The following is a 12,027-nucleotide window of genomic DNA, read 5'->3' on the forward strand; positions in this document are numbered from 1 at the left end:
CTGCCTGGATGTGAAGTGGTCTCCAAAAAGATCCTTTGGGTGAACAGGCAGACAGTAAGCACTGGAAACAATACAACGAACTCCAAAACTTCAGAAAGCATTCAGAAATATCTTTGAGAAATGTTTCCATATTATCTTCTTCTAATTACACTTACTTTTCTTCAACATTGGCATTCACAATAAATAGAAAATTACCGTATTCATTTTTCTCTCTTTTGCGTAATTACTTCTACAACAACGTTGTTTTCTGTTATTCTTCATTGCTGGTATATAGCATTTTGGGTAATTGTGAGTTGAATTGTCTTCTGTGGACTAGCCAGAAAACTTAACAACCACTGATAACATTCTTTATTCTGATTATGCAGTGGAAACTTGGTTAATTGAGATGCCATAAATCTTCAGATCCACTGAAAATGTTTAATATTCAAAACCAATTTCTAAAAATTTTATTGATCAGCACTTTTTTTTTTTTTTTTTTTGAGACGGAGTCTTGCTCTGTTGCCCAGGCTGGAGCGCAGTGGCCGGATCTCAGCTCACTGCAAGCTCCGCCTCCCGGGTTCGCGCCATTCTCCTGCCTCAGCCTCCTGAGTAGCTGGGATTACAGGCACCTGCCACCACGCCCGGCTAATTTTTTGTATTTTTAGTAGAGACGGGGTTTCACCGTGTTAGCCAGGATGGTCTCCATCTCCTGACCTCGTGATCTGCCCGTCTCAGCCTCCCAAAGTGCTGGGATTACAGGCTTGAGCCACCGCGCCCGGCCTTGATCAGCACTTTCTTGGGAAGCCAGGTCAAGACCTTCAGCATCGCTTTGATTTAAGTACTATGTATCTCCAGAGACCAGCAAGTCAAAGCGAGTCACATGGTTTTCTCTGGGGTATGAATCCGTGGCAAGGCCTATGCTCTCTGTGTTCATGGTCTTAAATTAAAACGTGAATATAAGGATGAGAGGGAGGATATTGGAGTGACATATTTTAGGGTTTAAACAAATTACTTCTCCTCCTTCTATACTTTGGTATCCCTCATCTTCACAGGTCTCATTGTTGGGTTCTTACCAAGAAGTGACCGGCTCACGCTGTCTTAGTTTACTGGCCCTTTGAGGTTCCACATGTGCTATGGGAGGTCAAGTAACAGGATAGTACAACATTTAGGGCAGGTTCAAAGCCATGAGCACCAATGATCCCCCGTTGAATGTGTTGGACCCTGTCATGTTGCTCAGTGTTTGCAGCATGCACCATTTCCAGCCTCAGAAGGTGGTACTAGATGGGCTTCACTTGAGTGCGGGTGAGGGGAGGGAAGCTCCACAAAGCAAGGAGATTCTAAAGCTGGGACAGCAGACAGCTGCAGCCTTCAACTGAAATGCACATTTCCTGACCTTCGGGAACAGAAAGGATGTGTTTGGTTTATTTCCGCTTGTGGCACTTGGAAGTTTTCTCTGTCCTCTATATCTGGGGAGGACTATACATGTATATACTATGAAACTATGAAATTGAAAAGAAGCATAAAGGTTTTCTAGGAGCAGATGCAGACTCTGACACATGATAACCACGTGACCAAAGGTAAAGTGGTTTAACTGTTCTAAACCTGGACCCCTAGGCTGTTAATAGGGATTGTAATGGTCTGAAAATTACATGAAGTGTTAGGTAATTAATGTGGTATCTGACACATAGCAAACCATGTACAACAGGAGCTTTTGTTTGTGTCAATAGCATCAGCATGTCCCCACCCCACAACCTTCCCTCACCCCTGGGCTCTTGCAGGTTTTGTTAAAGGCTCTGCAGTGTTATCTTGTAGTGGAGCAAGGTGCAGACAGTTCCCTTCTCTCAACTTCTCTACCAGGAAAGCTATACACAGATCTAGGCTAGGCAGTGCTGAGCAGCCTGGATATCACAGCTTCAATGCTCACTTCTTAAACGAAAATACACCAGGGTATAAAAAGCATCAAGCAGGCAGTGTCATTTATTGGGAGACAACAGGGGCCTGAGAATGGACCAAGATGGAAAGAGTGCACCCCTCCCCCAGACCCATTTCATGCAAACTTGAGCTCCAATTACACCTAACAGGAGCAAGAGTGGCTTCATTCAAGGCAAACAATAAACAAACAAACCTGAAATAATTTGGTGCTGTCTTGTATATGTTAGAAAAAAGAAAGAAAGAAAATGAAGAAAAGTTAGCCCTTGGTTTCTAACTTACTAGGCAATGCAAATTTCTGCCGGCCCTAAAGATGTCTTGGACTGTAATTCCCTCTTCTCATCTCATGACTGAAGACAGCTTCCCGTTAATAATAAGTAATTTTAAAAGTCCTCCCCTGGGAAGGTCAAATGAGACCTGCTCGACTCTTCCTCTCCACTGCGTCTTGCTGCCGGATCCCATCAGATCTGTAAAAACTGCCGCCAGACCGGCTCCCCAGCGCCCCCAGAGCGAGCCACCTAGTGAGCACAGCGAGTGGGCCGAGGGCAGAGTCCTTTTTTAGAAACCAGAAGGAAAGGAAATGAGAAAGACAGAGAGCTACACCGAGTCCGAGGGCCAAATTTACTTAAAAAGGTTAAACAATTACCCAAAGGGCTTAGATAAGAGCTGCTGAGTTTTCCAGAAAGGTTCAGAAAGCCATGGAACATATATTTCTAATGCTTTAAAACATCTTCTCCCATGGCCTGCTTCAGAGAGAGGGAGCGCGTGCGCATGCGTGTCTGTGTGTGTGTGTGGTGTGCGGTGTGTGTGTGGAGTGTGTTTGTGTGGTGTGTGTGGTGTGCGTGTGGTGTCTGTGTGTGTGTGGTGTGTGTATGTGTGTGTATGCCTGGAGTGTGTGTGGTGTGTGTGTGGTGTATGTGTGTGTTTGTGTGGTGTGTGTATGTGTGGAGTGTGTGGTGTGTGGTGTGTGTGTGTTTGTGTGGTTTGTTTGTATGTGTGGAGTGTGTGTGTGGTGTGTGTGTGGTGTGTGTGGTGTGTTTGTGTGTTGTATGTGTGTGTTTGTGTGGTTTGTATGTATGTGCGGAGTGTGTGTGGTGTGTGTGTGGTGTGTGTGGTGTGTTTGTGTGGTGTATGTGTGCATAGTGTGTGTGGAGTGTGTGTGTGGTGTGTGTGTGGTGTATGTGCGTGTGGTGTATGTGTGTGTGGTGTGTGTGTATGGAGAGTGTGTGTGGTGTGTGTTTGTGTGGTGTATGTGTGTGGTGTGTGTGGAGTGTGTGTGGTGTGTGTGTGTGTGGTGTGTGTTTGTGTGGTGTATGTGTGTGTGTGGTATGTGTGTGTGTGGAATGTATGTGTGGGGGGTGTGTGGTGTGTGTGTGGTGTGTGTGTGTGGAGTGTGGTGTGTGTGTGTGGAGTGTGTGTGGGGTATATGTGTGTGTGTTTGTGTGGTGTGTGTGTGCTGGGGAGGCAGACTCATTCCCACCAATCGGGATGTCAGAGAGTGTCACAGAGTCAATACAGCCTTGCTCTCCCAGGCCTGCTGGATCCTGCAACCATGACCCAACCGAGGACATGCCAACCTCCTTGCTGTCTCACTGTATTGTGTATCTCCTTAGGCCCACAAGGCCCTGTCTCTGCAGAGACAGGTACACTTTCCAAGTGTGTTCCTCTACTGCTGCTAAAAAGCAGTAGTACTACTGCTCTTCACTCTGCCACCTTGCTTGTTGTCTTGCCCTCAGGGATAGTGAAGACTTTGCATAGTTTGGATCAGACTGCCATCACTGGTAGATTCAACCGTCCCCTCTGGCAAGTGATTTGAGTGGAATCCAAAAGTCCCTCAGGCCTCCAAGACCTCTAACCAACTGCTGTGCCTGAATATCCCAGGATCATATTTTGAAGATAATAAAATTGTTTAGATATAAGAGTTTCATTGCTGTAGAGGCAATAATACACTAGAAGTGGTTGTTTCCCATTAAGATGGATTAAAGCATTAAACCAATAGTTATTTGTTTTAATCTTTAGTATCCACCACAGTATCTATCGTCAATAATACATAAGGCACAGCTCCTAAGCTCCAGGAGCCCCCAGACTAACCATAATCACACATGAAAAAATAGGTCCTAGTGTGTATCTGTGCAGCGAGGGTTACTGGAACTCTGACGAGGGCAATTCTTGACCACTCGCAGAAAGAATTCTGGGTGGAACTGTGAAAAGACTAATACACTTTAAAGCTGTGTGTAAGTGTGGGGATAGAGGAAGAACAAGATGGAGCGTACAAAACTGAAAAACATTTGAGAGTATTGTCAGTTGTTATTGAGGAGTTCAACTTAGTACCAGTAATAACTTGCACATATATGTTGCTTTATGGCTCACGGAACAACCTATATACTTCCTTTCATCTGATAATGCAGACCAGGTTTGATAGATACTGTTCCTGTATGTACACAATTCAACTGAAATGTTCAAGGCCGTGGAGTTAGTGAGAGGTAGAGTAAGAATCCACCCCAGGTGCCTAGGCCCCCAAACACTGAGCTTTCTAGGGCATTGACATTGCCCATGAGGTGCAGGCACACATGGGGAAGATGCTTCCTTGGAAAGCAGGGACACTGGATAAGCCTTGCTCAGAGGCTCTAGGGCCAGAAAGGGCTTTAGAGCAGTGTTCTCGATTCTGGCTCCACATCAGAAATACTGGAAAAGATGTTTTCAATGGCCACGTCCATCCCCAAACCCAGGAATTTTGACATCATCAATCCGGGATGGAATTCCTAGCATCATCAATTCCTGGCAATGGAATTTCTAAAAAGCATCCCAGATAACTCCAACCAGGTTCGTGCCACCACTTGAGAGGTCCTTTATGGACCTGTCCCTGCTTGAGTCTCTCTTAATGTCTTTATCTTCCCAGACTAGGAGTAAAGTCTTTGAATGTACCCAGGCCTTATTCAGCCTGCGCAACTGAAACACTGAAATGGAAAAATCATGCGTTTGTTTTGAATAGTCTAATGGCGACTCAAAATCTTCTCATTTACATAAAAAAGAACTGAAGGTAGGTGCAAAGTACGGAAACACACCCAGGCAAACAACAGAACTTTATCTTTGGAAACTCTACTGCCCAGGTTGCTTTGGCAAAATCCCACTGCTCAGATTATTCCTTGGCAGTAGTTAAACCTCAAATACTTGATTTTGAATGGATTAGTTCAGAACTCCAAATGAAAATGCAGGGACATTTTAGAAAAGAGCCATTAAGCATAATCCCAGATCAGCAAGCCTGGATCAGCAAAACTGATTATCCTGCTGTTGAAATAAAAAACACAAAACACCGAAACAAAAGCAAACCAGAAAGAAAACCCGGTATGTTGGTCGGAACTTCTCCCATTGAGTGGAACGGTTACAGCAACAACCTTGCCTCCACCTCACCGCAGCCCCTCAAAACGTTCATGTACACAGATGATGTGGACCCACAGAGGAACTCAAGCAAACTTGGAGGAGATTGAGGCCTGTGAAGAAAGCACAACTGGCCATCATTCACTCTGCTGAGATGGCTTAATAGACACCAGCTGACCACACGGAGCATCCTGGGCTCCTTTACTGATGTGGGCATTGATTCAGACACATGACTTCTTGATTCTTGTCATATCTAATCTAATAGAGAGCACAGAACATTTTCAACCCAACAGCAGATAATTGTAATGAAGTGATTCTGGCCAAGAGGGCCCATTTGTAATAATGAATTCAAATCAGATTCATGGAAGCTATAATTCAACCATAGTGAATAGCACCTTCATTTTCCATATCATCTCCTCTTCCAAGAGGGCAAAATAACTCAATATTCAAATAATTATTTTTACTTTTCAAGTAGCCCTATGAAGTAGTTATGAGGAAGATAATATTGCCTCACTTATAGAAAATGAGTTTCATCCACGTTCAAAACTTCAGTGTCATCTTTGGCACAGCACTTCCTAATGTCCCTCAGAGCAATCAAAGACCTGTCACAACAAAACTGATATCCCAAAGGAGGGAAATCATTTTTCTCTAAGCTGTGCAGTTTTTTCTCTGGGAAATTTAAAGGCAGACCCAGGTTTCTTGACTCCTTTGCTTTTCCTACTAGGTCTCTCTCCTCTTCATGGGACTTCATTCAAGATTTAAAACAGATTCAAGATACTTTGACCCAGGACAACCACATTAAAAGTGTTTTCCGTGTGATGGGCATGGGTATCATTCAGTGTTTTTTGGTGCATTCTAAACATGCAATGCGCTTGGAACACTCAGTTCCCAAGTAATGAATCCCTAATGAATGTCTTTAAGGAGACAAAAGAGTAAGAAACCATACTTAAGAATTACAACTTACACAGCAAAAAACACCACCAAATAAAACATGGTATATTTACCTAGGGTTAAAGCCATGGGCTTCCAGACTCTCCCTCGGAGTACTGACAAATCAGTTATTTGTTAAGATGGGCACACAGCACACAACTCTTAACCAATAGAGCAAAAGAGTAAAAACAAAAGGAGAGAGATGGGGACATACAGAAATTTGCAGACGATGTTTATGTTCTTTTAAGAAACACTGTGGTAGCAGTGAAATCAAAACCTTAAAAAATCAAGGAATAAGAAGACTTAAGTGATAAAGACAAAAAAGAAAGAAAATAATGAGATGAACGTATATATTATGGGAGCATCTGATAAAAACGAAGGAAGAAAATAATAAAACAGAAGATGACATGAGCTAAGAGAATGAGGATTTAAAGAGATTAAAATGTAGATAACATGCTGAATTTCTCTATTCTGGGGTAAATGTATAGAAGAGACGCAAAATCAACATGAGACATGTGCTTACTTAAACAAAAATTACACCATGCAACCAGGTAACAGATAACAGTTATGCTAGAACATGTAAGTTATTCTTTTTCTCTGCAAAGAACAAAAAGCAACTATTCAGCTTTTCTTTTTTTATTCCCATCCCCATTCCCAAGCCCAGCTGCTCAACATTAGAACTGAGATCATGAAAACAGGCCAACAGCTAATAAAAAATTGGTAGATCGAAGCTGGCCCTCTGCTGGTGGAATCGTCTTCTTGCATCTCAGAAAGCAGAAAGCTCAAGTTTTCAAGCTTTCTGGTTTAATTTGGGGGGAAAGGAAGAGGACAGAGGATTTTGGAAAATTCGGGGCTCAGATCCTATTCAGTGCTAGACCTCTTAGCCCCCAGTGGCACATTAGATGGTAAAGAGGTGTGTGGCAGCATCAACATCCCTGAACACTAGTAATATTTACTGACATTTCCTTGGTTAACATGTATTATAACCTGTGTGCTATTCATATCTTTAAGCCAACTAGTCTACTGCAAATGCTTATTGGGAAATGTTCCCAGATTCCCCATGGAATCTTCTTTGAAGCAATGAAGTAGGGATATTACATTCTAGTCTGGGGCAGGCTGAGCGGTACCTACATGGCCAGGAGGACTTTTCCCTCACATCTACCAGGAAGGGCCTCTCAATTCTCCTTTTTTCTCCATTTGCTTTGGGCTTCTGAGAAACAGCACACAGGGTTCTGGGACCTGTTCTCTAACTTAAAAAAAGATCCAGCTAAGTATCACCCAAAGTGGCAGAAGGCAACCTTCACCCTTGCGCTTAGGGAAAGAATTCCGGTGTCCCAGACACCTGTCTTTCTTCCTCCAGGGAGAGGCTTGTCTAGATGCAGGAAAGGTTCCACCAGGAAAGCCAAGAGAGGAACAGGAAGAACTCCCACCCTCACACTCTCCTAGGAGAAGCCAGGCATTCTGGCTGCAGAATCTGGGTCAGGATGTTTTATTTTCACCATAACCATCAAAGTCATCGGCAGGGCAAATGCATTCGCCCTGTGTACATTGTGAGACATAGTTAAGCTGGGACGTCCCTGAATCTGTCTCCTAGGACCAGAACTGCCTCATTAAAGGGATAAAAGATGATATCTGCTGAGCTGGTGGAAAGTGGTGGCTGCATTTTTATTAAAGTCTCTGCCGCAGCAAGCCCAGTCCCCAAAGGTTCATATTCCAAGATTCTCCCCCTCTCTGCCTGGAGCATGCAAGTGATTCTCTGTAACTCATTAAGGTAAAACAAAAAGCTCTCCTATTGTGCTTTTCACATAGGACTGATGTTGTTGCATAAAAGCTACATGTTTCCTTTCCTTGGACCCAGCCTGCAAAAATAAAACTGCTCTAATAATTTACAATAGGGACCCTAGGAGCACTACACCAGGTTTGGCAGGAGTCCTGGGTCTTGAGGAGACTCACAACAGGCCGTGGCCTGGCACTGGTATTTGCACAGCCTTACATTTGAGGTGCATCTCTGATAGGGGCTAGCCTGGTGGTCCTGAGGACGATCCTGCCTCATCATGTACCTTCTGGCCTGTGACAGCCACCCAAGGGGCTCAGGCTAGCCACCCAGTGTTTCAAATCCATGCCCTCATGTTCTCATCTTGGTGCCCACGCAGGAGAGAATCTAGCCTGACATGGCTTCATAGAACCATGGAGTCCCACACGTGGACTTCGAGGTTCACGCTTAAGATCCTGGAGCAGCACAGACGGAGCACACGACAAACCCGTCCAGGGGCAGGGCGGTCGGCACGGCAGCGCGCAAGCGGGCGCCCCTCGGGCCTGCACAAGGCCCTGGCGCTCCGGTCCCCCTCTCCCCACCTCTCCCCTGCGACCGCAGCCCAGGGGCTCGGCCCCGCGGAAGGACAGCTCCCTACCTGAGGGTGGCGCTCTCCCCCTGCCGGACCGTCACGTTGTCCATAGCTTTGGGGAAGGTGGCATCTCCGCTGCGCACGGGCACTCCTGTGGGTACAAGGAACAGCAGCCTGAGAGACACGACCACGAGGCACTTCCAGGGCAGGAACAGGTACCCACAGACCCCCATCCTCGACAGCCACAACTTCCCAGAACTCCGGCAGCCGCACGGTCCTGGTCCCCCGCCCCGCGCACCAGCCGGCTCAGGAAGCGGTGCGGGGAGGAGGGAAGGGGCAGAGCTCGCCAGGAGCAGGGGGAAGGAGAAGAGAGGAGTCCAGGCTCTCCGGAGTCTAAGAATTCTTCCTCAGATCCTGCCTCTGCTTTCCAGCCTGGCAGAACCAGATGCCCCCTCCTGCATCCAAAAAGCGCTTTCTTGACGCTCCCCTGGGGAGGAGGGAGGCAGCCCGGAGGGGAGAGGAGGTAGCAAGGTGCGGGGATGAAGGTCACAGATTGCGCTTTCTCTGCCTCTCTCTTCGAGACGCTACTTTAAGATTCAGTTGGGCACGTTCTGCAGAGCTCTGGCATCAAAAGTTTATAACCCAAAGAAGAAGGCAAGTGTCTCTGACATACAGGAGCTGTCATAAAAAGCCGCGGCTTCAAGGAGAGGAGGAAATGTTTTATTAGATCACACACGTGTACAGATGTACGTGTCCCCCGGCCCCAAGCCTCGCATCTGGAACCCCAGGCAGGCGGCAAAAAGTTCCAAGGCGGGGACGCGCAGCCGGCGCAGCCAGGGTCCTCCGGTCGCTGGGTCTTTCGCAGCCCGGTCGGCGACTCGCGGCCAGCCCGGGGAGCGCCGCCCGGCGCAGGCTCCGGGCGCACGGGGAGCTGGGCGGACGGCGGCCCCCGCCTCCTCCGGGGACGCGGCACGGGACGCGGGGACGCGCGGACGCCACGCTCAGCGGCCGCCCCCGGCCTCCGCGCCGCCTTCCTCCCGGGAGCAGCCCCGACGCAAGCGGGCCCCGACCGCCGGGGTTGTCATGGCAGCAGCTCCATCCCTGACCGCCACTTTCTCCCGGTGCCGCCTCGGAGCCAGCGGGCGGGCGGGCGGCGCGGGCTGAGCGCTCATCCCGGCGGGCGGGCGCCCACCTTAACCCCGGCCGCGCCCACCGGGCTGGGGATGCCTGCAGGGGTGAGCCCGCACCGCGCCCACTCCGCTCCGTCCCGACACCCGCGCCAGCAGCCGAGAGAACGCTGCGCCCCTCGCAGTGGCTTCCCCTGCGGAGGGGTGAGGTGGGGGGAGCGGGGAGGGAGAGGGGAGGGCGGGAGAGGGAGTTCTGGGGAAAGCAGCAAATTGAAAACTGACACCGGCACCTTTCCTCGCCGATGCCAGCGCAGAAGTTTTCAAAGCCCGCCCTGGAGAGCTGAACTTCCCTGCCCACGCCAGATGGGCACCGGTGTGCCCGTCCACCGCGCTGCGGCCGGCTCCCCGTCCAGCCGAGTCCAGCCCTGACGGCGCGCTGTCCTGGGCCCGTGCGGAGGCGGAGTGGACCCACCTCCGAGGACCCACCTCGGAAACGCCCGTGCCCCTCCACTGGACGCCTGTCCCCAAAGTGGCAAATCTCAATTTCTCCTTACAACACAGCATGCAACATTTGTCCCAGTCCTACACTTTATCGTGGTAAAAAGCAGGGACTGGGAAAAACACAGGAAGATCCTAAAAAGTAGTAGGACTGATCCCCCTAAAACCCCTCACAGGAAGTGGCACCGCAGTGGTGCTGGGAGGTGACTCGGGGCTCTTGGAGACCAGCCTCCCAGTTTCTTTGGTCTCGGATTTGTCTCTTTCCGCTCTAAACCCCAGAGCTCCGCGTCCCTTGGGCCCCTCGGGAGGTCTTCTCTGCTCCCCTGGCAGAAGCCTCCCCGTTGTATTCTAATTTAATGGTTGCTATGCGCATCTGCTCTACTGTATTTTTTCTCAAAGCCTTTTGTTAAATTAGACCGGGCTCTGCACAATTGGCAAAATGAAATTTAATTCAAAAATAAGCATTAAGCTCTTATCGTTTATTACTTTAGTTGCTGAAGGATACAAAGGCATACTACTTGCTTTCAGCTCTGAGAGACTGAGCACAAATAAATACCGCCCCATTCCCCATTCTAAAAGGGTTAGACCACATATATGTGTAGGTCTAAAATTTTTAATTAGTGCATCTTACCTAGAAGAGAGAATACTTATCAGTAATTGTATCGGCTGTAGTGAAACATATATAGTCATATGCTGCTTATGAAGGGGGATACAGTCTGAGAACTGTCTTTAGGAGATTTTGTCATTGTGTGAATATCCTGATGTGTACTTCCATAAACCCAGATGACATAGCCCACTACACACCTAGGCTGTGTGGTAGAGCCTACTGCTCCTAGGCTGCAAGCCTGTACAGCATGCTACTGTACTGAATACTACAGGCAACTGTAACACAATAGTAAGGATTTCTGTATCTAAACCCAGAAAATGTGCAATAAAAATAAAGTACAAAAGATTAAAAAAAAAAAAAGGTACATCTGTACAGACATTTACCACCGACGGAGCTTGTAGAACTGGAAGCTGCTCTGGGTGAGTCAATGAGTAGGTGGGGAATGAAGGCCTAGGACATTACTGCACACCACCATAGCCTTCATAAACACTGTACAATGAGGCTACCCTAAATTTATCAAAACACATTTTTCTGTCTTCAATAATAACTTTAGCCTACTGTAACTTTTTAACTTTATAAACTTTGAATTATTTTAACTTTTTGACTGTTGCATAATAACATTAGCTTAAAACACAAACATGTTGTACAATTGTATAAAAATGTATTCTTATATCCTTATTCTAAGCTTTTTTCCACTTTTTTCTAACTTTTAAATTTTGTTTGCTAAAAACTAAGACACAAATATCCACATTAGCCTAGGCCTACATGGAGTCAGGATGATCAGTATCACTGTCTTCTGCCTCCACATTTCCTCACACTGGAAGAGCTTCAGGAGCGATAACACGCATGAAGCTGTCACCTCCTATGATAGCAATGCCTTCTTCTAGATACCTCCTGAAGGACCTGCCTGTGGCTATTTTACAATCACCTTTTAAAAATAAGTAGCAGGAGCATACTGTAAAGATAAAAAGTATAGTATAGTATACATAAAAATTAGTAATATAGTCATTTATATTTGTTATCAATTATTATGTACTATACATATTTGCATGTGCTAGACTTTAATGGGATGGGTAGCATAGTAGGGTTTGTTCACACCAGCATCACCACAAATGCCTGAGTAACACTTTGAGCTAAGACATTAAGATGGCTACAGTGTCACTGGAGTATATTAAATTTTAGTTCCACTGTAATCTTTTCTATACCACTGTCATATACGCGGCCTGTCATTGAC

The 12,027-nt window shown here is 46.9% G+C and overlaps 1 protein-coding gene across 9 annotated transcripts in view; it reads right to left on the reverse strand.

The window, feature by feature from the left end:
- The window catches only part of OPCML (opioid binding protein/cell adhesion molecule like), a 1,151,950-nt gene that overhangs the window by 544,657 nt on the left and 595,266 nt on the right, over positions 1-12,027 (reverse strand). For 5 of the 9 annotated variants that reach the window (XM_025357327.1, XM_025357322.1, XM_025357320.1 and 2 more), the window contains exon 1: positions 8,628-9,571. The exons of 1 other annotated variant lie outside the window; for it this stretch is intronic. In XM_025357327.1, the coding sequence (XP_025213112.1) occupies positions 8,628-8,794 (167 nt within the window). In that variant the 5' untranslated portion in view covers positions 8,795-9,571. Of the gene's footprint in view, positions 1-8,627; positions 9,572-12,027 lie in introns of those variants that run through there. 3 more of the 9 variants (XM_025357326.1, XM_025357324.1, XM_025357325.1) reach the window with 2 other exon arrangements.

The sequence above is a fragment of the Theropithecus gelada genome, chromosome 14 (assembly GCF_003255815.1).
Source record: "Theropithecus gelada isolate Dixy chromosome 14, Tgel_1.0, whole genome shotgun sequence".
Taxonomy (NCBI): Eukaryota; Metazoa; Chordata; class Mammalia; order Primates; family Cercopithecidae; genus Theropithecus; species Theropithecus gelada.